The sequence below is a fragment of the Artemia sp. Qi Xiang Cuo genome, chromosome 4, assembly GCF_049724085.1.
Source record: "Artemia sp. Qi Xiang Cuo chromosome 4, ASM4972408v1, whole genome shotgun sequence".
Lineage (NCBI taxonomy): Eukaryota > Metazoa > Arthropoda > Branchiopoda > Anostraca > Artemiidae > Artemia > Artemia sp. Qi Xiang Cuo.
The window spans coordinates 83366975-83393762 of NC_142797.1; the positions used below are offsets into that span (position 1 = coordinate 83366975).

Consider the following 26788-nt stretch of genomic DNA (forward strand, 5'->3'; position numbering starts at 1 on the left):
GTGCCCGGGTATGGAGAATGAAGAAGAAAAAAAAATTAATATATTGTGCCCACATAGTTCTTTACTAAGGCAGCGCTATCGCGCTGCCAATGATACCACCTAGGTAAGTGAAGCTATCCACTTGATCATTCTTATTGTATGCCAACATTACGTCTTCACTATATGAGCGATTTTCTAGTATTTTGTAGTCTGTTCTTGCACCCTGAACGTTGAAGACCTTAAAAAAAACGTTTCTTTTGCTGATATCATAGGCAGCGCGCTAGCGCTGCCTAAGTAAAGAACGATGTGGGCACAATGTATTTTTTTTCTCCATACCCGGGCAATTTGTATTGAAGAAGTTGTCGTAGAAAGTTCGAAAAGGGCTCATTCGATTGCAAATTGGAGTGGCTAGTGCCCTTTTTAATAGTCAAAACTGATTGGAGGGCAACTAGCCCCCCCCCCACCCTGCCCATCACTCCCCCAAACACATTCAATCAAAATTTTGAGACAGCCGTTTTGTTCAGCGTAGTTGATTTCCGGATAGAAAATATGTTTTTGAGGAGGAAACTCCCCCACAGCCCTCAGGGCAAGGGTTATAAGTTATGCCCTGGGAGCATATAAGGTTTTTATAGAAGGCGTTATCTTAGAATTTCAAAAAAAGCTCATTCCATTGGAAATTCAACGGGCTAGTGCCCTTTTTAATAGTCGAAAGTGATTGGAGGGCAACTAGGCCCCCCATGCCCATTATTTCCCCAAACACATCCAATGAAAATTTTGAGATAGCCAGTTTGTTCAGCATAGTTCCTTTACAGATAGAAAATATGTTTTTGAGGAGGACACTCCCCCACAACCCTCAGGGCAAGGGTTTTAAGTTATGCCCTGGGGGCATATAAAGTTTTTGTAGAAGGCGTTGTCGTAGAAATTTCAAAACAGGTACATTCGATTTGAAATTCAAAGGGCTAGTTCCATTGTTAATAGTCAAAATTAATTGGAGGGGAACTAGCCCCACCTCCACGCCCATCATTCTCCCAAACACATCCAATCAAAATTTTTAGATAGCCATTTTGTTCAGCGAAGTTGATTTCCAGATAGAAAATATGAGGACACTCCCCAACAACCCTCAGGACAAGAGTTTTAAGTTATGCCCAGGGGGCATAAAATGTTTTTATAGAAGGCGATGTCGTAGAAACTTTAAAAAAAGCTCATTCGATTGGAAATTCAACCGGCTAGAGCCCTTTTTAATAGTCGAAAGTGTTTGGAGGGCAACTAGCCCCCCCATGCCCATTATTCCCCCAGACACATCCAGTAAAAATTTTGAGATAGTCATTTTGTTCAGCGTAGTTGATTTAAAGATAGAAAATATATTTTTGAGGAGGATACCCCGCCACAGCCCTCCGGGCAAGGGTTTTAAGTTATGCCCTGGAGGCATGTGAGGTTTTTATTGAAGACGTTGTCTTAGAAACTTCAGAAATGTGGTCATTCGATTTGAAATTCAAAGGGCTAGTGCCCTTTTTAATAGTCGAAAGTGATTAGTAATATTTTTTGTTGTTGTTTATTCCAGGGCACTTCGTATCGAAGGAGTTGTCGTGGGAATTTCGAAAGGGGCTCATTCGATTGAAAATAGAAAGGGCTGACGCCCTTTTTAATAGTCGAAAGTGATTGGAGAGCAACTATTCCCCCTTCCACTCCCACCCTCCCATTTGCCCATTATGTTTAAAAACTAAATGTTGCCTCAAGATTAAATAAAAATGCAGTGTGATAATGCTAATTCTCAATAAGGCATCTCAGCAGTATCCCAAGAACGACTGAGGGTATTATGTTCAAACTTTCGAGGCTACTTCTGCTCTTAAAATTTAACCAAATCAAAATAGTGCAAATGTATCAAATCTATCAAAGAAAGTAAACAGATTTTTTTGCGAATGGTATCGAGTTTTCCATTTCAGGTAAACTAGAGCACCTTTTAAGTACTTTTCAGACCAGTGTAAAATATCTTTAATTTTAAGCAAGAAAGTTTGAAACGTCCCAAAACTGAATTTCTTCCGTACGAGCCTTTTTTTCTGTCCTTTTCTGAGAAAACTAGTTATGCTTTAGCACCTTTTAAGAAAAAAAAAACTCATACGGAAGAAATTCAGTTTTGGGAGGTTTCAAAGATTTTTTTTGCGAATAGTATCAAGTTTTCCATTTCAGGTCAACCAGAGGAGGTATGAAACTAAGTTAAACAGTAGTATTTGTGTCCAAATTTTTAAGATGGTGTATGTTGTCAAAAATTGCTGAAAATTTTTCTTCAGCATACAAATAGCAGGTCAAAATATAAAGTCTTATAAAACGAAAAGATTTCATGTGTTATTTTCTTTTTCCCTGAAAAGACTAAAAGACTAAAAAGACTAAAGGACTGTCAATATAAAACGAACAGAAATTAATTAAAAAAACTTTCCACAAAATAAGTTTTTCAAAGAAAATTAAAGAAGTCCATAAAACAAAAAATGAGCAAAAATAAAATAAAATAATCTACCAAGCTCGAAACTACCACAAATCAGCATCGATAAATAAATGAAACCCAAAACAAACAGAAATTAAAATAAATAACCGAGTCAAACTCAAAACGAGCAAAAATTAACATAAGTTGGGCGCAAAACCCCTATGCCTTCCCAAGGCCAGAACAAAATTTGCACTTTACTGAAAAAAATATAAATGTTTTTAATTAATTCACTTTATTTTTCTCTTAATATTCTTGTTAACAACAAAAATGACAGCGGGAGTCAAACAATTTAAAAACACTTACAAAATTAAATTATTCAAACTTGATTTATTTACAATTTTTCTGGGTCACCATTGTAGTGTTTTACGAAATATCGACCAAATTACTACAGGTAGCGCTCGGATGAGTGGATCGGCGGTCGTTTCAGCTTTGCTGCGTTTTTTGTTATTTCTCTGAGCCTCGTAGAATGTTGAGTTTGGCGCGCCTTAAAATCCGGAAGTAGATCGCGGTGTGTTTCAGAGTCAAGGATTTTTTGACCAAAGTCCTTGACCAGGGTGTGCCTTCTCTCTTTGAGGGACTCCAACTTCAGAACTTTGAGGCTCATCTCATAGTCAACGTAACTACTCCCCAGTATTATTTTGCAGGCCCTTTTCTGCAATCCTTCAATTTGGTTGCTTTGATCTATGGTCAGTGCGCTGTGCCACACAGGGCAGGCATATTCAGTGAGCGGTCTAATGTAGCATTTGTAGCATACAACCATGATCTCAGTTTTCATCCCAAAGCGGTGGTCTTCGAGACGATTGACGATACGTAGGTATTCCATTTCAGATCGGCCTCCAGGTCGACACCCAGGATCTTCACCGTTTTTACAGCCTTCGGCCCACCGCATGGCGGGTCTGGTACTGGCCGTTTAAGGAAATTAACCCTAAATAGGACTGTTTTTTCCTGGCTGAGTGTAAGTTTCACTTGGTTTGCTTCATCCTCAATTTTTCCCATTACTGTTAGGATTGGGTCTGGCTGTATGCTCTGTGAGAGAAGTCTGAGGAGGAGGGTTTACTTTTATAGCTTTAATAAATCAAATAATTTTAACATTTTGATTACTAGGTATATTAAACTGACAATGCACATTCATTTATATTTTTTCAGTAAAGTGCAAATTTTGTTCTGGCCTTGGGAAGGCATAGGGGTTTTGCGCCCAACTTATGTTAATTTTTGCTCGTTTTGAGTTTGACTCGGTTATTATTTTAATTTTTCTTCGTTTTGGGTTTCATTTATTTATTGATGCTGATTTGTGGTAGTTTCGAGCTTGGTAGATTATTTTATTTTTGCTCATTTTTTGTTTAATGGAGTTCTTTACTTTTCTTTGAAAAACTTATTTTGTGGAAAAGGTTTTTTAATTAATTTTCATCTAGGACACCAATATCAGCAGCATAGTTTAAGTCTAGGAGTGTTTTACCTTTCCATTTGATTCCATACTCTCCCGTAGTCTTTGCCGAGTTCCCTAGGTCAAAGTCAGTCAAAATATATGGATCATGTGTATGATCCATGTAAATGGGGATAGAACGCAGCTCTGCTTAAACTCCGATTCAATACGAAACCAGCGTCAGACCTCACTTTGTTCTTTAACTGCAGCAATATTATGCTCGTGCATAAAACAATCACATTAATGTAATGATCTGGTATACTATCCAAGGACACGACCTTCACAAAAACTCTTCTCTCGACTGAATCAAATAGTTGTTCATAATCTACAGCACCAAGGATTAAAGCGGTCTGATGACTCAAGCACTTCTCATTTATTAATCTAATAGTGAAAATTGGTCGACGCATCCTCTCCCCTTCTTACAACCTCAATGTTCTTCTCTTAAACTTTATCTACAGTATCTCTAAATCTAAAAAGTAGCATTATACTAAGTAATTTACTTCTTACACATACCAAGCTAATGTTTCTACAATAACTACACTGATTCTTATCACCTTTCTTAAAAAGAGGCATAATTGAAGTTTTCCTAAAATCGCTAAGCACTTCCCCCTTTTCAAAAATAAGATTCACAATTATCACTAATTTATGTCTAACTTCAAAGCCTCCATGTTTAAAATTCATGTACCGCAATAACAGCATCTGAAACCTCATTACTTTTTAATCCTTTTTGCAGGATTCTGTTTCTAGCTGTTCCTCGCAAAATGAACCTTCCTTCTCTTCCAATTTGTCACAAACTTTTTCATTGTTTTATTTCATTTCCTGTAACTTTATTACGCCTTAATACATTTAAAAATGTTCTGTCCATCATTCGTTAACACTTTCCTCCTCACTAATCGAGGCCTCGTTCCTATCTTTAACTGAAAGAAGTCCATATTGACTACTCCCTATTAATTTTTTGGCTTGCCAACGCAATATTTGACTAGTATGCCGCCTGGCCCCATCTCCTAGATCCCCATTCCCATCTCCTCCTCTTTGAATCCTTTCAATTACCAGTAGAGTGGGGAGGATCCCACTCCAGCAGTTCTTAATGACATACCAGTCCACGACAGAATATCAATGACAGGCTTTAGTCCACGCAGTAAACATCCTGCTAAGGCTTCTGGGGTTTCATCTTTTGAATTTGCTGGATTCAAATACGACAGAAAGTTTTAAAAGGCTCGTTTTTACCGTTCAATAAAAAAAAAATTAATAAAAACCACGATTATACACAAAAAAAGGAAGAAAAAAAACTCACACGGAAGAAATTCAGTTTTGGGAGGTTTCAAACTTTCTTGCTTAAAATTAAAGATATTTTACACTGGTCTGAAAAGTACTTAAAAGGTGCTAAAGCTTAACTAGTTTTCTCAGACAAGGACATAAAAAAAACTCATACGGAAGAAATTCCGTTTTGGGAGGTTTCAAACTTTCTTGCTTAAAATTAAAGATATTTTACACTGGTCTGAAAAGTACTTAAAAGGTGCTAAAGCTTAACTAGTTTTCTCAGACAAGGACAGAAAAAAAAACTCATACGGAAGAAATTCAGTTTTGGGAGGTTTCAAACTTTCTTGCTTAAAATTAAAGATATTTTACACTGGTCTGAAAAGTACTTAAAAGGTGCTAAAGCTTAACTAGTTTTCTCAGACAAGGACAGAAAAAAAAACTCATACGGAAGAAATTCAGTTTTGGGAGGTTTCAAACTTTCTTGCTTAAAATTAAAGATATTTTACATTGGTCTGAAAAGTACTTGAAAAGTGCTAAAGCTTAACTAGTTTTCTCAGACAAGAGCAGAAGAAAAAAAAACTTATAGCCATACATACCACAAGTTCTATGCTTTTACTAAGTTATGGTCTTTCACAAAATTTAAGAAAGTTACGAATATCGGGAAGAAAATCTTGATAAACAATGCACTTAAATCTCTGCCGACATGGCATTCCAAGATAGGAAATAAAGGCTTGCAATAAATCACGTGGGCAATTTTTTTTTTTTTTGTGCCTAATGTTGAAAAATTTGAAAAGGCAAAATAAGTATTCAACACTCTCTCTAAACAACTCAATCGTTAACTGTACTATATAGTTAGTCCTCTACTATCATGGTGGCAGCGGTCGCTCCAACCAAGTATTAGACGAAGGTCAGCCCATTGTAAGTGACAGTTTAGAAACGCTCTTTCAAAAAACTACATGGAACAAAATCATCATTTATACCTGTAATGAACCATCATTTTCATTTTAGATGGTATTACAACGCTGGTGAACGTCCAACAGTGGAAGTTTTATACAAAGATCCGTCTCTTGTGCACAGGGTGAAGCTGAAATTTGGTGCTCACATGCTTATACCTCAGCTTTACCATAGCTACTGGAGAGAGTGGAAAGAACAAATTACAATTCATTTGCTTTTTAATCACAGATACTATTTGGACAAGGAAAACTATCAAAAGTATGGTGGTTTCGATGAAACCACCATAATGTCTTATAATAAGACCTTTGGGTTTATGGCAAGAGAAATCCTTCCAGAAAAGTATATTTCGTTTTCGACAAACTAAATAAAATTTCCAATTTAAAGGTATGCATAGAAACCTAAAAGTAATAGCAGCCAGCTGAGGCTAAAGAAGGCATACCCCCAAAAACAGGTAGAGCCGACCGAAATTTTAGCTGTTTTGTGTTACATTGTATTACAATCAAATGTTCAGATTTATGGCAAGAGAAGTACTACCCATGCTACGTTTAGGTATATTGTAAGACCAGCACTTCCAAGATGAGAAGGGGTACTAAGTGATGGCCAGTTTTTAGTAAAAATTATGATAGATAAAGTGTTGCGTGCTCGTTAGTTAATGATAGTATTGACAAAGAACTTTAGGGAAGCTGGAAGAAAGTGTGATACCCATCATAAAATACCAATGAGAGAGTCAAAATTATTAAACAAAATAATGTGCCATTCTGCTCAAGGCCATACCCAGGATTTTTTTTTTGGAGGGGGTTTTACTAAAACAAATTCAGGGGGGGGGGGGTTACAAAAAAAACTCAAAAAACGCATACAAAATTTCTGTATATCCATTTTTGTTACGTTTTTGCGACTCAGACAAACATTTCGGGGGTGGGAGGGTCAAACCCTCCCCCCCTCTGGGTAAAGCCTTGATTCTGCTCAAATAGTAGAAAAAATTGAACGTCAAACATTCAATGTTAAGCGTTTTTAGTTTACTTCTCAACCTTTTTTCTATGATTTTCAGTAAAAAAAAAATGGACACATTGTTGGCTTAAAGACATAATATACAGTATAATAATACAATAATTTACTTAAATAAAACTAAGTTGAAATGTGACTAATTAGTATTGACTAGATTCTTTGAAGATTCTTCAATAGATCTTGCTAGAGCTGTAACATTCCCAGCACCAAATCCTGTTGCACCTTTGCGCTGAATTACTTCCAAAAAAAACGTATCCTCATCAAAGACTGGCAGTGTGAAAATTTGCAATAAATACCTAAAAAAAAATATACCGTCCAAGAAAGAAAGCAACATTAAAGCCAAACTAGCATGTAGCAAAACTTTCTAAGTATGGTAGGAATTTTCCATCCATTAAACAGAAAGTAGCTTTAGAACCAAACTGGCATGCAGCCAAACTTTCTAAGCATGGTCGGGAAAGAACTGAGGCAACTTGACAATCGGAGCAAAGCTAGCCTTCAAGTCTAAGAAAGAAAAGAAAAGAAATGAGGCTGTCACCACATATACGAGTACATAGAAAATAGACCCCCCTCCCCCATACACTCAAGATTAGTTGAAACGGTCACCCGAGAAATTTTGGAATATCTGGGTCTAAAGATGGAATTTTCTAGGTTTTCAACCCCCCCCCCCTAAGTTGGGAATAGACGGAGAACCGCATAGCAACTGGCTCAAAGGAATCTCCTGAGATAATGGATAGAAATTTTGGGTTTAACAGCACGCTCTTTCAAGCAATTCAAGGCAACGCCATCTCCTGAAGGTCAGACCTCGATGTTAAAGCCTGATTTAACAGTGGACCAAAAAACGAACCACATTTTAAGGTTGATTTTTAAGTTGATGTGAGGAATCACTGCTAATTCGGGGAATTTTCTTCTGGCTTAGCTAAGGGAGGCTTCAGGATATCTGTTCATCAACAAATTCAGGGATAATATGTCGCTTTGACTGTTTAAATCAAATGAAGGTACTAATCGACCTTCAAACTGAGAATTCGTATATTGCAGTGGGTTACTGTAAATAGGTTGATTTCAGCAGTTCAAGGACAAGCAGTAGAGGGCAGTCGGACCAAGAACTCTTTTACAAGAACTCTAAAATTTATTAAATTTCATTTTTAAACACGTTTCAAGGAAAGGGGAGGTCCTTCACCCTGTTCTTATGGAAATATTTCCCGTAAACCCTTTTTAGCTCCAGATAACCCCTGCAGAAACATTTACCGATTTTTCTCTGAAAATTTTTGTCGCAATAATAAACATCAAAATGCCAGAAAATAGACAAGGCGGGAAGAGAGAGAGAGAGAGAGAGAGAGAGAGAGAGAGAGAGAGAGAGAGAGAGAGAGAGAGAGAGAGAGAGAGAGAGAGAGAGAGAGAGAAACGGAGAGGGTAAGAAAGAGCAAGAGATAGGGAACGGAGAGAGAGATAAAGAGAAAGGAGGAAAGAGAGGGAGAAAAAACTAATAGCATACGACCCAATAAACTATTTCATCGTCGACTTAAGCATGGGGCTTTCGGACAGTCTACTATTTCTACAAGAGTTGATAGCATCACTAGCCTACCTGAAGCTACCCACCTGCACACGCTCCTCCTCTGTCACAATCTACTCAGAGCTTCACTCTTTACCCTGTCCCGTAAAGTTGCCAGGTCCTGAAATATTTTTTTTATGATCTCTTCCCACCTCATTCGGGGAATACTTGCTTTTCGTTTGCCCCTATGTGAAAAGCCAAAAAGCATAATCTTTCACGATCCATCATCCTTCATCAGTAAAACATGGCCTAATCATCTCAACATTTCTTTCATTACACCACTAGAGAAAGGGAACGAACCACATTTTCCGTACACCGTATTGTTTGCTATACGGTCGGTCAAACAACTACCTAAGACTCTTCTTAGCCAATTACTTCAAGTTTTAAATATCTTTCATAGCTATTTGAAGTGCTTACATTTCAGAGCCATACTTGACCACAGGCATAACTGTAGCTTCCAATTCTGAGTCTAATTCATTATTCCTAGCTTTCCAAACTTTCTAGAACTGCCAAAAAACACCTGTGTCTTGACTGTTCTACTTTGTAGATCTTCGCTGAGCCCACCATCTTTACTAATAGAACTACGAGGCGAGTGAAGCAATCCACAGGATCAATCCTTTCGTTACCTCTTCGCTACCTCTTTTCGTTACCTCTTTATCCTCATTTATTCCAAATCTAAAAAAATTAGTCCTCTTAACATTAATTTTCAAACCTATTCTTGTACACTGAACTCTCAAAATTTCCCGAGATTAATTCATTTGGCTGATACTATCTGGAACACCATCTAACACTTTATCTAGAACACTAAAATCATCTGCAAAAACTAAGTCTAGCAGAGTTTTGCCTTCCCATTCAGTTCCATGCTCTCCCATAGCCTTTGCCATGCTCTTTAAGACAAAGTCCATCAAAGAATTTGCATAAACGGGGGAAGGAAAAAACCCTGAAAAACTCCCGATCCCCACCGAGGCAATAACTAACCTTACCTCCTACCTTAACCGTAGCAGTGGTATTCTCGAACGCAGCATTAAAGCTTTTCGATCAGCTGAATCAAACGCCTGCTCATTATCTAAAATCTTAGGATTAAAGTGGCCTTATGATTCAGAAACTTCTCAATTATTGATCTTAGAATGAAAATTTGGTAAACTAAGTCAACTTAAAACCAAACTGTTTAAACCAACAACTTTTAAACCAAAGCCTTGGTACTTGACTTTTAATTCCAAATTTGATAACAAAAAGTATAAAATTTAAACCTGTGTTTATAGTCAGTTTCTTAAAAGGGGATACTTTCTACTCATTGTAAAGCACACAATTTTTTCATATATCTGGATATTAAAAGTTTTCACCGATCACCCGTATTAGCACATCCCTATCCACATTAGTTGTAATTAAAATACACATTTTGTATGAAATAACAAAGCGTTGACAGGTGTGCTCGGTCAGAGCCTTCAGGGCGGGAATCAAAAGCAGGAATACAGCTATCTTGAGAATTGGAGATATTCAGTTCCTTCATTGGCGTCAATTCACGAAAATTTTGCGAGAGGGGGATTTATTTGTAAAAATCTAGGAAGGAAGCAAAACTTGTCAATTTTTTGATTTTACTTCAATTAAAATACCAAAAAAGAAAATTTTCAATACAAAAATTACCCCCAAATAAGAGGTATTATTTAAAATCTCAGTTGAGCCCCCCCCCCCCCCGAAATAGTGTCACTGAGTTCCTCCTCCTTCTTTCTGCAGGTACGAAGAATATACGTCACATGGTACCTTATTTCCTGCAGATATTCCAGAACTAATTTCCAATCCAGCTAAAAGGCTAAACATCTCTCCAATAAAAATTGTTTCTTGAAAGTTCTCTTTATAGAGGTTTAATAGTATACCGCTTCAATTTCGGTATCAGCCTAGAGATAAACACTTGTACTAATTTTTGTAAAGGCTCGGAATCCAAAAAGACTAGGACAAAAACACAACACACGCCAAGTTACAGTACCTATTATAGTACCAAGTTACAGTTACAGTACCTGTTAGAGTACCAAGTTACACTTACAGTACCAAGTTACAGTTACAGTACCTATTACAGTACCAAGTTACAGTTACAGTACCTGTTACAGTACTAAGTTACAGTTACAGTACCTGTTGCAGTACCATTACAGTTACAGTATCTGTTACAGTACCAAGTTACAGTTACAGTACCTGCTACAGTACCAAGTTACAGTTACAGTACCTGTTACAGTACCAAGTTACAGTTACAGTACCTGTTACAGTACCAGGTTACAGTTACAGTACCAAGTTACAGTTACAGTACCTGTTACAGTACCAAGTTACAGTTACAGTACCAAGTTACAGTTACAGTACCTGTTACAGTACCAAGTTACAGTACCTGTTACAGTACCAAGTTGCAGTTGCAGTACTTGTTACAGTACTATGTTACAGTACCTGTTACAGTACCAAGTTACAGTTACAGTACCTGCGAGGCCACTATTCTTGCTCTAGAAATTTAGTAGAAATTCAGGAATTCCGGCAAAGATTGTTACTGAGGGTTTTGGTTCTAAAATGAATTCAAACAGGGTAAATTCCGATTAAATAAAATAGAATAAATTAAACTTGTCTAAATCGGTTTAATTAATTAAATGCATATATACCTATCGTCCTTTGGAATATTAGTGGGAAGGGTATCAGAGTCGGACGCGTCTGCTTCGCAGTCGATAAGAATACCAAGCTGCTTGAACTTGGCTAGATCTTCTCCACAACCTATGATTTCGTCCAATTTACCAACCTGGAAAAATCTTATATTAATCTATAGAATCTGTGCCTTTTCTCCAATCTTATAAAAAAAAAAATACTAAAACCACATGGCTGCTTTAGAAAAGGGATGGGTATCCTAATTCAGTTTTGGCCCTAAAATGGCTAAAATAGTTTTATTACTAACTCCTGGTAGATTGTTTTTAATATACGAATATTGTAGGCCCGTTGAAAACCCTTAATGTCTAGAAAGAACATTTCACAATTAATATATGAAGCATCTGCAAAACTAAAGCTCAGGAGGTGGTGCAATTCCATATGACTAGCAGGTAGATACAGGGGAGGGGGTTTCCAGGCCCATAGAATATTTAGATTTCATGATTTCCACCTAACTTTGGATAGTTCTCTTTTTTTTCTGTTTCACCAAATTCACCCCCATCCATGAGATACCTTATTGCACATGTAACAAACGTCAAAAAGCAAATGAACTTGAGAAACTCCTGGCCTCATGGCCAGAAACTCCTGGCCATCAATTTCTCCATGTGAAGTTCCTGCATTTCGTAAGTTGTGTAATTATGAAATAATTTCCATGACACAATTTTAATTTGGTATAAATTATCTCTTATAAAGTACATTACTCCTTGAGCGTATTGAAAAAAAAACAAAAACAGATTTTATCAACTGAAAGTAAGGAGCAACATTAAAACGTAAAACGAACAGAAATTATTACGTATATGAGGGGGTTCGCCCCCTCTTCAATATCTCGCTCTTCACGCTAAAATTTGAATTGTGTTCCAATTCTTTAAGAATGACCCCTGAATCACAAAGGCCGTTTATTACAATAAATAGCTCTTTTGAGAGTACTAAAAAAAGCTTTAGCGTAAAGAGCGAGGTATTCACGAGGGGGCGAACCCCCTCACATACATAATAATTTCTGATCGTTTTAAATTTTAGTGTTGCTCCTTACTTTCAGTTGAAAAAACTTTTTTTTTAATTTAATTTCTGATCGTTTTTTAAATAATGCTGGGAAAACCACTAAAAATCAAATTGTGTTCCAATTCTTTAAGAATGACCCCCGAATCACAAAGGTCGTTTAATTAGAATAAATTCCTACCCCCTATCAAACTCCTACCCCCCCCCCACCCCCTGGATAAGGCTTTGCTCATTTATAATATAATTTTCAAGTTTTTGTACATAACATCTGCCACGTTGACCAAAAATCTTTAATAGATAATCAGATTTCCAACGAATAATGTGTCTTTATATATTTTATCAGCTTCAGGATAATAGAAGCAAAACTTTCATCTATTCTAGTTTCAAAAAGTTTGACTTCTATCTTCACTCTGACTGGTACTTGAAAGTTGAATAAAGCACAGTTCACCAGATTAGACACAAGATACACTATTGGTACTAGAGTCTGTAATTCATGTTTCTGTCAGCGAGTGTGACGATAAGCAGGCTCAATTTAGGTGGCTAGTGTAAATAGTCTGTCACTAGAATATTCGTAAAAGGGTCTATATGTTCAAGAGCTTCTGTGCATTTGATTAATGCGAGAATCTTAGTTTCAGAAGAATCATTATAGCATTAGAAAAGATGTCTTTATGATGGAAATAAAGAGCGAAGATAAAACTTAAAACGAACAAAATTAATGCTTCATAGTTTATTCAACATATATCTATAATATTGGTTCAAATAAACGGGCTCGTAATAATTTCCTAAATAAGTAGAGTTCTGAAAAACTAGTGCTTTCCTGAAAACATGCAATCGACGCAACAAAAAACGATTAGGAGCAAAAAAGTCCACAGGTACTCTGGAGAAAACAAAAGACTAATTTATAAGGTTTTCAATGGTCTGTCATTGGCCATGAAATCAGTAAATTTTAGTATACAATTTAAGTTCACTCAAAAGCTCAAGTAAGATCAGTTTTTCAGAATTCTACAATTTTAGGGAAATAATACGAGTCAGTTTATTTGAATCAATATTGCAGGTAAATTTTGTACTAACTGTGAAGTAATATTTTTTGTTCATAACTTTTAGCCTACTATGGGCTGTGGTTCGCTCTTTACTAGGTTGCAGCTATCGCTGCAACTATGATTACTATAAACATAGTGCTTTCTTGTAAACAATGCTGTGATTAAAAACGTGTCATTTTTTAAACTGGCTGCAAATTTCATACGAAATAACCAATCAGGTTTGCAATATTTTCACTGTGTCAAAATTTGACATAGCAACAGCAGGTATATATTACAACAGAACAAAAATGCGGGGTTAATTGGCTTCCATTTCTGATATCTCTAAAAGAAAATTGTGATTGGTTTACAAAGCTATTACAAAAAAATAAGCCAATGGAGTTCAAGCATCTTTTTAACAAAAAAGTATAGGGTAATAGTCTCTCTTTTTCTCTTTGACACTACACTATATTACTATTTGGGTTAAAAAATGAAAAACCGCTGAAGCTGTTACAAATTTAACTATAATTTGGAAGAGCCATAAAATAGTAATCTAAAATTTGGTACAACTTTTAGTACAGTAATTGCCCAGTCGATCGACACCACTTTGGGTCTGGAATACCTCACTACGTTCGGCAAATATTTTACTTATAGACGGGTCATAAGCACCGTCAGTATTACCAAAATGAAAAATAAGAAATTGAAAAAAAAAATGTATAAAACACCGGCAAAGGATACATCTCTAAAATTTTATGAGAAGGTGGTATAAAAGGCCCTGATTCCTGTAAGTGCCTGAATAGATGAATAATACAATGACACTTCATCCTATTTATTCCAGCTTTATCAGGTTGACTGCTACTCGTTACATGAATATTGATAATAGTTAGTACTCTATAGGGATATTTCAATCAGTCACCCGTATGGAATGTTGCCTTTTAGGATTATAGTTAGTAAGGTTATTTGGCCACATTATACTTAAATAATGTTACACTTACAGATGAATAATAAGCTTCAGGCGGTTTTCTAAATTGCACTCCATTTTGATGGAGTTGATTCACGCATGGGACAATACTCTTTGTATGTAATCCAATATGCTGAATTCCAGGACCACCATGCTCATCCAAAAATGTTTTGATATGAGAATTGGCTAGAAATTAAAAAAGTATGAAGTAATGCCATATACGAAAAAGGTTTTACAAGCAAGAGGTTCCCAAGACTCTAACACAATCTATGAAAACTGAAAAACTCTGTTGACACACACGTAAGACAACTCTTTGGGTAATATGCAATATGTTGAATGAAGAATAAGCAAGGACCGCTTTAATTCATCCAAAAATGTTTTTATGTTATAAATAGCTGGAGATAGGAAAATTATCGAGAGAGGTCACTGCCATCTACAAAAAAGGCTATACAACTCCAACCATAGAAGAAAAAGGTTTCCAAGGCTTCAATTACATTTTTAAACTGAAATACCACTTGTTTTGCAAGTTACCTTGTCCTGGGAGCGATTCAGCAAGAACGATGGATATTTTTCTAGATCCTGATGTTCGTAACCCTACTTCTGCACATTTCCAGTAGTCCATTACTTTGAGCTTCATTCCAACATTACCTCCTATAATTAAGCCATCTATTGGTTGATCTAACCTGAAAAAGATCATGTGAGTAAATATTTTATGTTTGTAGAAACAAAAATAGAGTTATAATGAAAATATTGTGAGTCAAATTCAGTATGTGACACCAACCATTATGAGTGTGCATAGGTCTTAGATTCGGTGGGAAGGGCGATGGGGGTCTAAAGATTAAAAAAGCGGATTTATAAGTCAAAATATCCAAAATTTGGGAAATACCAACGCGTTTTCCAGAGCTATAAAGAAAGTGAAAATTGACACACATTGAGGGATTCCAAAAGACTATTCTGGGAAAACACTTCCAGTGCGTCTTCTCGAAAAAAGTCATCCAAGCAGGACAATGCCAAGATTTGGAACTAGTTGTTCATAGGCCTGTTCTTACTAGAACAATTTATGTAATAGAAAAATAGCGGCACGATTATTATACTGCATTCACCTGTAAAACTTTTCAGATATTAAATTACTTTTCAATTAACAATACTTGACTAATAATATGGTGACTACTCTAGACTACATATAGTGCTATCACTCAATACGATAGCGCAAATATTGAGGCTTCGCGGTGTCGCATAGGTAGAACAATAGTTTTGAAATGTTCGGATACTTTCGATATTGCACTTTTTCTAAATCCAAACGCGTCCCCATTTTGCACATGGAAGCTTCAGATTCTTAACGTACAGATATCCAGCATTTTTTTTTCAGTACTCCTATTAGAAAAAAACATGAAATAACTCCCAGATGAATGAGTACTAGCTTTGAAGAGAAATTTAGCCCAGGTTTGATACTAGGTCTACAGAGAAATTTAGCCCAGATTCGATGCTAGGTCTGCAGATAAATTTAGCCCAGATTCGATACTAGGTCTGCAGAAAAATTTAGACCATATTTGATGCTAGGTCGGCAGAGAAAGTTAGCCCAAATTTGACTTTAACTCGTGTTTGCAATTGTCCAGTTTTCGGTCACGTGATTCACCCATGCCCTCGTAAAAACAATTTTAGACATTGTGTGAAAAAACGTCACACTCGTGTCGCCAATATTCTCACGTCGATTGTTGAAGAGGTACTCGAATATATTTCCAAGAACTTAAATCTATAATTAAATACATCTTTTCAAGAGCACTTTAAGTTATTCCTTAAATACTTTTTTAATACTTTTTCTGTGTACAAATTGGTACTTGAGCGTCAATTACGTTTTTAGCTCAAACTTCTTCAAGTCGTTCACAAAATAGAACAAAATTAGGATATTTCACTCGAAATTTACACTTTTAAATACGAAACGGTTATTTAGAATCGACATAATTAATGTGGAACTTCTTCATGGTGAGTGGAAAATACCTTGCTGCACGAAAAAATAGCCTTTTGAAAGTAATTTGACTTATCCCGCTCAATCACTGCTGCGACTACGCTTTTCAAAAAAAAGAAAATAATTCAAAGAAAATTAATGAGCGATGCAAAAACCTAAAATGACCAGAAACAGGAATATAATAAGTGAAACTTGAAACGAGCAGAATTTATTATGAATAAGTCAATAACACCTAAAACGAGGACAATTTAAAATAAATAGACACGTCAATTAAAAAAATTACAGATATTACTATGGGTGAATCAATAAACCTAGTCTGAACAGAAAAATTACTTTTTAATGATTGAAAACTGGCAACGGTACTCCTTCGATATACCCACTCTTTTATATACTGCTAGTTTGATTAATGCTAATGAAATAAAATAAAATGACTATATAATAGTTTAGAAACAAATTTGGGCTACACATTTGCACATTAGGGGGGTAGGGGGGGCAAAGCATAGCATATATTAAATACGTAACCTAATCAAACCTAGGTACCTTCCCCCCAAAAAAAACAAAAACAAAACACAATACTTTAAATATCGTATACGCAATTAAAACCACGCTATACATTGTATTTCTCTACAGCGGTGTCTTGAATCATCCCGACAAAACGAGTTTTTCATCGAGTCTTTAGATTGAGATATATAAAAGAGTGGGTATATCGAAGGAGTACCCTGGCAACTACAATAGTCAATTACGTGAGATTATATAACGGGCGACCATAATCAACATTTCTCTGGAGCATCATTACAATCACAGTCAGTTGGTTTCTGATCATCGCAAGAGAGTATGCTTTTTAATGGCTGAAGGCAAGAAAGTATTTTTATTTTACACACTGCGTCAGTAGGTTTCATTAAAAGGTGAATATTTTCATATTTAGTTTGTTATTTATACCCTGTTTTGCCTCACGGCGATGGGATAGATTTGAAACTTTGGGAGTTCTTTTTTTTGGGGGGGGGGAGGGGGTTAAGGGGGCTTATAGGTTTTTGTTTTTGGAAAGGGGGCAAAGTATTTATATATATATATATATATATATATATATATATATATATATATATATATATATATATATATATATATATATATATATATATATATATATGTATATATATATATATATATATATATATATATATATATATATATATATATATATATATATATGTATATATATATATATATGTATATGTATATATATATATATATATATGTATGTATATATATATATATATGCATATATATATATATATATGTGTGTGTGTGTATTTATATGTGTATATGTGTGTGTGTTTGTCTATGTGTATATATGTGTATGTGTGTATGTGTGTGTGTGTATGTGTGTGTGTATATATATATATATATATATATATATATATATATATATATATATATATATATATCTTTCCGTCCGACAAGTTTTTTGGTTAGTTAAAACGAATCATCAAGTTATACTTAAAACAGACAAAAAAATAACACAAATGAGAGAAGCTACTACCCCTTCAAACCCTCTAAAGACATGAACATCATTTGCTCTTTACCAGAAACAAATACATTTCGAACAATTGTTTGATTACTTTAGAACTGAAAATCAAAACTCTTTCTTCGTTTTGAATACATTCCTTTCAAATGGAAAAACAATTAATTGGTGAATTTTATTGATTCATCAATTCAAAACAGGCAATTGCTTCAACAAACTTATCAGGTTGCTTCATACACTAGCACAATCTCTTAAATGGTTTATTTCGGCAATTTTAATCACTTATGAATGAAATAGAAATAAAAGGAAAAGTTTTGACAAAAAAGTATTTGTTTACAATAACAGAATTAAACTGAGAGTCGTGAATTTAATTATTCTGTGTGTCTTCCATGTGACCCTGTTTAGTACTGTCATTTACATCATTTTTTTGTGATGTTTTGAAAAACATAAGCCACACTTTCGAAATGGCTTTTTGAGCATTTGAGAGGGTAGTAATCCCACTGTCTGAGGCACAGTTTATATAATTATCCAGTATGATCTTTCCCTATCTCACCCATTATAAAAACCCGGACCGAGTGCTCCAGAGAACGTTTTTGCAGATATAAACATAAGCGGCATTAGATCTTTTCACGGGTAGACAAAGAATAATCACCTACGGAACAAGTACTGACAAAACTACTTGGCAGGCTCAACCAATAAGTGAACAATAAGTGCAGAAATAAGTGGGAGGAGCTTTTTGTTCGCACCGAGGATGAAGAGCCAGAAATCATCTGCGGCAAACTTACTGGTATATTGTATAAACTGTGGTCTGAGGGTAGTAAAACCCATTGTCTACGGAACTCTTATTGGTAGATTTTAAAAGCACCATGAATTTATTTATTTTTTCCTGCTCTTGTTGATATTGCGAGAAGTGTAATCTCGTTCTTCAAAATATAGATCAGTTTCATCAAAGCGCAAAGGACGCTCGAATCTTCAGTGAATTTAAGGGGGCAGAGGTCTTATTTTTGGTAATTGTTGTTCGTTTTAAGCCTGAATTGATCATTCATATTAGTTTCTTCTTGTGTTAAACTTAATTTATAAGTAATGTCTGTTATTTTAAGTTTAATATGATTGTTCATTTTGATTTCTGGTCGTTTTATGTTTCATTTATTTATTCACAGTAATTTTATGTCGTTTTAAGTTTGACTTTGGTCTTGATTTAGGTTTTGATATTGTTCTTAACTTTTCTTCTGAAAAAAAAATTTGAAAAAACGTTTTTAAACTGATGGCAAAATAATGGTCATTGCTTTTCTTTTTCAGGGGATGATACTAGGCTATAAACACTATGGTTGTGAAAGGGTTTATAACAGAAATTGAAGATATTAGTGTTCTTACTCGAGGAAAAAACCAGACTACGCTATAGAAAAGTGCAGATTTTCACACATTCTTATAATAATTACATTCATGACACAAATTAATGCATTATGTACTGCGAAACAACAGCTTTAGCATATCTGGAAAAAAATCAATCCCACCTTCTAAGGCTATCACAGGCAGCACGCTAGAGCTGCCTAAGTAAACAACGATGTGGGCACAATGTGTTTTTTTTTTCTTCAGTCAGGCACTTCGTATCAAAGGAGTTGTCGTAAAAACTTCAAAAGGGGCTCATTCGATTGTAAATTGAGAGTTCTAGTCCCCTTTTTAATAGTCGAAAGTGATTGGTGGGCAACTAGTCCTCCCACGCCCATCATTCCCCCAATCACATCCAATCAAAATTTTGAGATAGCCATTTTGTTCAGCGTAGTTGATTGCCACATTGAAAATATGTTTTTGAAGAGGACACTCCCTCACAACCCTCAGGGCAAGAGTTTTAAGTTATGCCCTGGGGGCATATAAGGTTTTTATAGAAGGCGTTGTAGTAGAAACTTTAAAACAGGCTCATTCGATTGGAAATACGAAAGGCTAGTACCCTTTTTAATAGTCGAAAGTGATTGGAGGGCAACTAGCCCCCCCCCGCTCGGCATTCCCCCAAACACATCAATCAAAATTTTGAGAGAGCCATTTTGTTCAGCGTAGTTGATTTCCAGATATGAAATATATTTTTGACGAGAATACTCCCCCACAGCCATCAGGGCAAGGCTTTTAAGTTATGCCCTGAGGGCATATAAGGTTTTTATAGAAGGTGTTGTCGTAGAAAATTCGATAAGGGCTCAGTTGATTGGAAATTGGAGTTGCTAGTGCCATTTTTAAGAGTCAAACGTGATTAGAGGGCAACTAGCCCCCCCCCACGCCCATCATTCCCCCAAACACATCCAATCAAAATTTTGAGATAGCCCTTTTGTTCAGCGTAGTTGATTTCCAGATAGAAAGTATGCTTTTGAGGAGGACAATCCCCCACAACCCTCGGGGAAAGAGTTTTAAGTTATGCCCTGAGGGCATGTAAGAACGATGTTGGCACAATGTGCTATGTATTATTTTTTCCTTTAGAGAAGGGCACTTCATATAGAAGGGGTCGTCATAGAAACTTAAAAAGGGGCTCATTCAATTGGAAAATGAGAGTTCTAGTGCCATTTTTCGTAGTCAAAAGTGATTGGAGGGCAACTAGCTCCCCCCCCCTCACGCCCATCATTCCCCCAAACACATCCAATCAAAATTTTGAGATAGTCATTTTCTTAAGCGTAGTTGATTTCCAGATAGAGAATATGTTTTTGAGACGGAAACTCCCCCACAACCCTCAGGGAACGAGTTTTAAGTTATACCCTGGGGGCTTATAAGGTTTTTATAGAATGTGTTGTCGTAGAAACTTCAATGCAGACTCATTAGATTGGAAATTCAAAGCGCCCGTACCCTTTTTAATAGTCGAAAGTGATAGGATGGCAACTAGCCCCCCCCACGCCCATTATACCCCCAAACACATCCAATTAAAATTTGAGATAGCCATTTTGTTCAGCGTAGTTGATTTCCAGATAGAAAATATGTTTTTGAGGAGGAAACTCCCCCACTACCCAAGGGCAAGGGTTTTAAGTTATGCCCTGGGGGCAAGTAAAGTTTTCATAGAAGGTGCTTTCGTAGAAACTTCAAAAAAGGCTCATTCGATTGGAAACTCAAAGGGCTAGTGCCCTTTTTAATAGTCGAAAGTGATTGGAGGGCAACAAGCCCCCTCCCCACGCCCATCATTTCCCCAAACACATCCAATCAAAATTTTGAGATAGCCATTTTGTTTAGCATATTTTATTTTCAGATAGAAAATATATCTTTGAGGAGGAAACTCCCCCCCAGCACTCAGGGCAAGGGTTTTAAGTTATGCCCTCGGGGCATATAAGGTTTTAAAGAAGGCGTTGTCTTAGAAACTTCTAAAAAAGCTCATTCGATTGGAAATTCAATGGACTAATGGCCTTTTTATTAGTCGAAAGTGATTGGAGGACAACTAGCCCCCCCCCCATGCCCTTCATTCCCTCAAACACATCCAATCAAAATTTTAAGATAGCCATTTTGCTCAGCGTAGTCGATTTGCGAATAGAAAATATATTTTTGAGGAGGACATTCCCCCACAACCTTCAGGGCAAGGATTATAAGTTATGCACTGGAGGCATATAAGGTTTTTATTGAAATCTTTGTCTGGAAACTTGAAAAAGGGCTCATTCGATTTGAAATTCAAAGGGAAAGTACCCTTTTTAATAGTCGAAAGTGATTGGAGGGCAACTAACCCACCTCTCACGCCCACCTTTTCCCCAAACACATCCAATCAAAATTTTGAGATAGCCATTCTGTTAAGAGTAGTTGATTTTCAGATAGAAAATATATTTTTGAGGAGGACACTTTCCCAAAACCTTCAGGGCAAGGATTATCTAAGGTTTTTATTGAAATCTTTGTTGTAAAAAGTTGAAAAAGGGTTCATTCGATTTGAAATTCAAAGGGATAGTACCCTTTTTAATTGTCAAAAGTGATTTGAGGGCAACTAACCCCCCTCTCACGCCCACCTTTCCCCCAAACACATCCAATCCAATTTTTTAGATAGCCATTTTAGTCAACGTAGTTGAAAGTTTTGGAAATTAGGTCTTTAAGGATAACAGCCCCCCCCCGCCACAGCCCTCAGGGCCAGGGATATAAGTTATGCCCTGGGGCATATAAAGTTTTTATTGAAAGCGTTGTCGTAGAAACTTCCAAATGGCTCATTCAATTGGAAATTGAGAGGACTAGTGTCTTTTTTAATAGTTGAAAGTGATTGAATAGCGAATAACGCCCCTCTCATGCCCACCATTTTCCAAAACACATCCAATCAAAATTTTGAAGGCCAAACTATAAAGTCTTAAAAAACGAAAAGATTTAAAGTATTATTTTCTTTTTCCCAAAAAGACTATGTCAATATAAAACGAACAGAAATTTATTGAAGAAAAATTACCACAAAATAATTTTTTTAAAGAAAAGTAAAGAACTCCATTAAACAAAAAATTAGCAAAAATAAAATAAAAAATCTACCAAGCGAGAAACAACCACAAATAAGCATCGATAAATAAATGAAACCCAAAAAGAACAGAAATTACAATAATTAACCGAGTCAAACTCAAAACGAACAGAAATTACCATAAGTTGGGCACAAAACCCCTATGCCTTCCCAAGGCCAGAACAAAATTTGCACTTTACTGAAAAAATACAAATGAATGTGCATTGTCAGTTTAATATACATATACTGATATTTAGTGATCAAAATGTTTACATTATTTGATTTATTAAAGTTATAAAAGTAAAAACATTTATATTTTCTCAGTAAAGTGCAAATTTTGTTCTGGCCTTGGGAAAACATAGAGGTTTGCACTCAACTTATGTTAATTTTTGCTCCTTTTGAGTTTGACTCGTTTAATCATTGTAATTTCTGTTCGGTTTGGGGTTTCATTTATTTATCGATGCTGATTTGTGGTAGTTTCGCGCCTGGTAGATTATTTTATTTCTATATATGATTATTCTATATATTTCTATATATGATTCTATATATGATTATTTTATTTTCTAATGTTTTGTTTAATGGAGTTCTTTACTTTTCTTTGAAAAACTTATTTTGTCGAAAAAGTTTTTTAAATGAATAATGAGATAAAGGTTGGGATGGTTAAGACATGTTCTATAGATGATAGATTGCCAAAGATCGTCCTTGTTGGCCAGTCATCTAGGGCCAAGAAAAAAGCAGATCATCCCCAAATGGGAAGAAGGATGTCGCGAGGAAAGATTTAAGGGAAGCTTTGGGTACATTGAGATGGAGGGGGAACGTGCGTAGCAGTGTAGGAATCAGGCAGCTTGGTGCAACAGTGAGTTGTCAGTAACCTTTTTTTTCGAAATGCATTTTTTTCAACACAAACTAACGTCATCTATATTCACGACGCTGTCTACATTCTTCACTCAATAGCAAATAAGACTCCTATAAAGTCAAATAGAAGTTGAAATGCGGTTCGGGCGACAACTTCTTGACAGTCCCATGGGTCGACATTTTTTACCCCCAGCAGACAACTCAGTATTTAACAACAGGAAGAGGAAAGTTAGTGCCAGTACCTAGAAGAACTAACCAGTTTAAAAATTCATTCCTACCGTATTTTTTTACTAGTGCCTTTTATTATGCCCAAGGACTAGAATTATAAAAAAAAACAGCACCATTTAGATTGGATTTTTATCAAAAACCACAAAGAGAAAAGTTTTGCATTAAATTATTCTGATTCTAACAGAAAATTCATTTCCCTTTTTAGGCAACAAAATAGGTCAGGAAACAGCAAAGTGCTAACTTCTGCCAGTGAAAGGCCTTGTAAGTAAACATTAACATTTTCGGTTCAAATATTTTTAACAGGAAATCAGTAAATAAGACACAAACTGTACACCAACTGTTTAATTTTTTATCCAAATAATAATATTAGTTTTTTCTGTTTAGGTCCAAGCTTGCAGTTAATATTTCACCCAAATCCCTTGGTCTTATTGTGCAGTAATTGTGTATACACATTGTATGAGAAGTAATTATACTGTGCACTAATTGTGCATATATATTTCTGATTGCTCATACAACATCTTCATCGATCCCTCCTCTGCCGCTATCCTTTAGCAGAGAAGTAGGTATGCTACACTTTTTCTGAACTGAGATTATGCAAGAACTTTCAATTCGTGTGGATAGAGAGCCCAAATAGGCCCATGACCCTCAAACAACCCTTCCCAGCATTTTTTTCAGAAATGTAGTATGAGCTGGAATCATGGAACACTTCAGATCCAAAAGGTAAGCATGTGGTAGCTTCTTTTGAGCCAGAATCGTGTTTGGGTTTTCAATACTTATGATTCTAGGCAGAAAGTGGGTCCACAGGCTCTTCAACATCCCCTTCCCTCAGCAATTTGGGAATACGTAATGCACATACATGTAAATAGTTAGAAAATATGTCATAACCATCCCAGGCTTTTATTTTTAATGTTTAAAATTTTCAAAAATTTCCGATAGTAGAAAAAGAGTTTTACTTCGTTTGCATTTGGAGAAAGAATATTGTCTTAATAAGTCTCCCTTTTCATATTTTTATTCAATTTTTGTCAGCGTGAACGCTCTTTATTGAAACTCAATTGGCCGTGCATTAACTGCTTTGGAGTAGAATCGGGTTTGGTTGAACCGTACAAGGCTCTTTCGAGTGTTCTTAGAGCTAGATGTGGGTACAGTTATGCAAGGTTGACTTATTTTGAGTTATAAGCCGTTTGGGGTTGATTTTTTTTTTATTTGTTTATTTCTGAGGCTCATTCATGTAGGTTTGAGCTGTGTGATTGAAAAAAAAAAGGCTTAAAAGTAATTTTTTTTTCTTAATGGTGTTTTCCAGGGGTTTTAGCCATAGTGAGAATTCTTGTCCCTTCTTCTTTTGCTTAGGGAATTTAGCTGACACAATTTCTCACCTTATCTCTCTTATCACCTTTACAAGAAGTATAGACAGCCTATAATATTTAAAAAGGCTATTAGCATCTTTTGGCTGCTGTCAGTGAAAACACAGCTTCTGATGCCCCTCCCCCTTTGCAACTTCCCATATGCTAGATGAGTAAACTTTGTTCTTTTGACTGCTTCTGGGTACCATGACTTCTTTATAAATGAATGAGATTTAAACTGGGTTAAACATGACATACTCACGAGATTCTTTCGGAAATTCTAATTTCACCAGATACCATATTTTGACTGAAAGAAACTTCGTTCAGTTATTCTGCATAACCTTTTTTTTGCAAATACAGCGTTTTGACTTACGGTAACCGATTTTTGGCAATTAATTAAAAAAAAACTTTCCGGAAAATAAGTTTTTCAAAGAACAGTAAAAGCCATTTTAAACCTCAGCAGATACAAATACCTGTTAAAATTCAAACTGAAGACGACCAGAAGTTACTATTAAAGAATAAATGAAACCCAAAACGAACAGAAATTAAATAAACAATCATAGCAAAAAAACATACAAAAAGTAATAACATAAATGAATAAATATATCTTAAAGCGAGTAATGCTTAGATTGAATATGAAAATAAAGCTTAAAACGAAAAAAAATATTTTGCTATTGAAGTATAAATGAAACTTAAAACGAACAGAAATTAAATAAATAATCAATGCAAACAAACATACAATAGATATTAATGTAAATGAATAAATAAATCCTGAAACGAGTGAAACTTGAATTGATTAGGCTATGCAAATTAAGCTTGAAACGACCAAAAATCACTTCAAACAAGAGCTTCGGTTCACCTCCTTCCCTCGCTGTAAAAGTCTAAAACCTACTGCGTCATTGGCGCTTTACTGAAAACCAATTTTGTTACAAATATTTTGTTTTGTACTTAATATTGAAAACAAATATTAAAATTACAGTAAAATTTTGAGCTGATGAGCTTTCAGCAATTAATATCATTATACATCAAATATTCAGTTTAATTTATTAGTTCTTTCTAAGATTGTTCAAGACAAATATAGTTTCACTACAAACAAGAGTTTGGATACTGCCCCCTTCCTTAACTATAATAATCTAAAACCTGCTGCGTCATTGGCGCTTCACTAAAAACTAATTATATAAAAAAAATTTTCTATACCAGCTCTTACACCATTGAAAACAAAAATATAAACTACAGTGAAATAAATTCTTGAACTGATGGATCTTTCAACAATTAATATCAATATACATGAAATAGCCTATTCAATTTGATTTTGTTTATACTTTCCAAGATTGTTCAAGACAAATATAGTTTTCAATAAAGCGCCAATGACGCAGTAGGTTTTAGACTTTTACAGTGAGAGAAGGAGGCGATACCCAAACTGAGGCGATACCCAAACTCTTGTTTGTAGTTAATTTTGCTCGATTCAAGCTTGATTTGCATATTCAATTTAAATTTCACTCGTTTTAGGATTTATTTATTCATTTACATTAACATCTATTGTATGTTTGTTTGCATTGATTGTTAAGTTAATTTCTGCTCGTTTTAAGTTTCATTTATACTTGAATAGCAAAATATTTTTTTCGTTTTAAGCTTGATTTTAATATTCAATCTAAGCTTTACTCGCTTTAAGATCTATTTATTCATTTATTTTATTACTTATTGTATGTTTTTTGCTATGATTGTTTATTTAATTTCTGTTCGTTTTGGGTTTCATTTATTCTTTAATAGTAATTTCTGGTCGTTTTGAGTTTGAATTTTAACAGGTATTTGTATCTGCTGAGCTGAAGTTTAAAATGGCCTTTACTTTTCTTTGAAAAACATTTTTTTCAGAATTTTTTTAAAAATTAACTTTTGTTCGTTTTGGATTGCAAAAAGTTTCAAGTTTTTAAAAATTCTTTAGCCTATTTCAAAATCCAACTAAAAAAAAATCAAATGTTCATCAACATATCAAAACTGGTATCAAAGTAACAATATCAAAGTGAAAAAATCGGATGGGTTTCATCGGATGGGTTTGGGGAAAAAAGAGCGTGGGGCGGGGCTAATTGCCCTTTGGTCTCTTTTGACTTTTTGAAAGTGAACTAGAATTTTCTATTTTCAATCAAATGAGCCCTCTCTGA

At 35.3% G+C, this 26788-nt stretch overlaps 2 protein-coding genes across 3 annotated transcripts in view; one reads left to right on the forward strand and one right to left on the reverse strand.

Moving 5' to 3' along the window:
- The window catches only part of LOC148953533 (uncharacterized), a 49943-nt gene extending 43068 nt beyond the window's left edge, over positions 1-6875 (forward strand). Inside the window, exon 4 of the mRNA XM_089087726.1 lies at positions 6150-6875. Coding sequence (XP_088943852.1) covers positions 6150-6459 — 310 coding nt within the window. The 3' untranslated portion in view covers positions 6460-6875. The remainder of the gene's footprint in view (positions 1-6149) is intronic.
- Positions 6876-6949: 74 nt separating this feature from the next.
- LOC148953534 (4-hydroxyphenylpyruvate dioxygenase-like protein) overlaps positions 6950-26788 on the reverse strand; it is a 33138-nt gene continuing 13299 nt past the window's right edge. For both annotated transcript variants that reach the window (XM_089087729.1, XM_089087730.1), the window contains exons 3-6: positions 14827-14978; positions 14330-14481; positions 11286-11419; positions 6950-7396 (exon numbers count right to left, since the gene is read on the reverse strand). In XM_089087729.1, the coding sequence (XP_088943855.1) occupies positions 7237-7396; positions 11286-11419; positions 14330-14481; positions 14827-14978 (598 nt within the window). In that variant the 3' untranslated portion in view covers positions 6950-7236. The remainder of the gene's footprint in view (positions 7397-11285; positions 11420-14329; positions 14482-14826; positions 14979-26788) is intronic.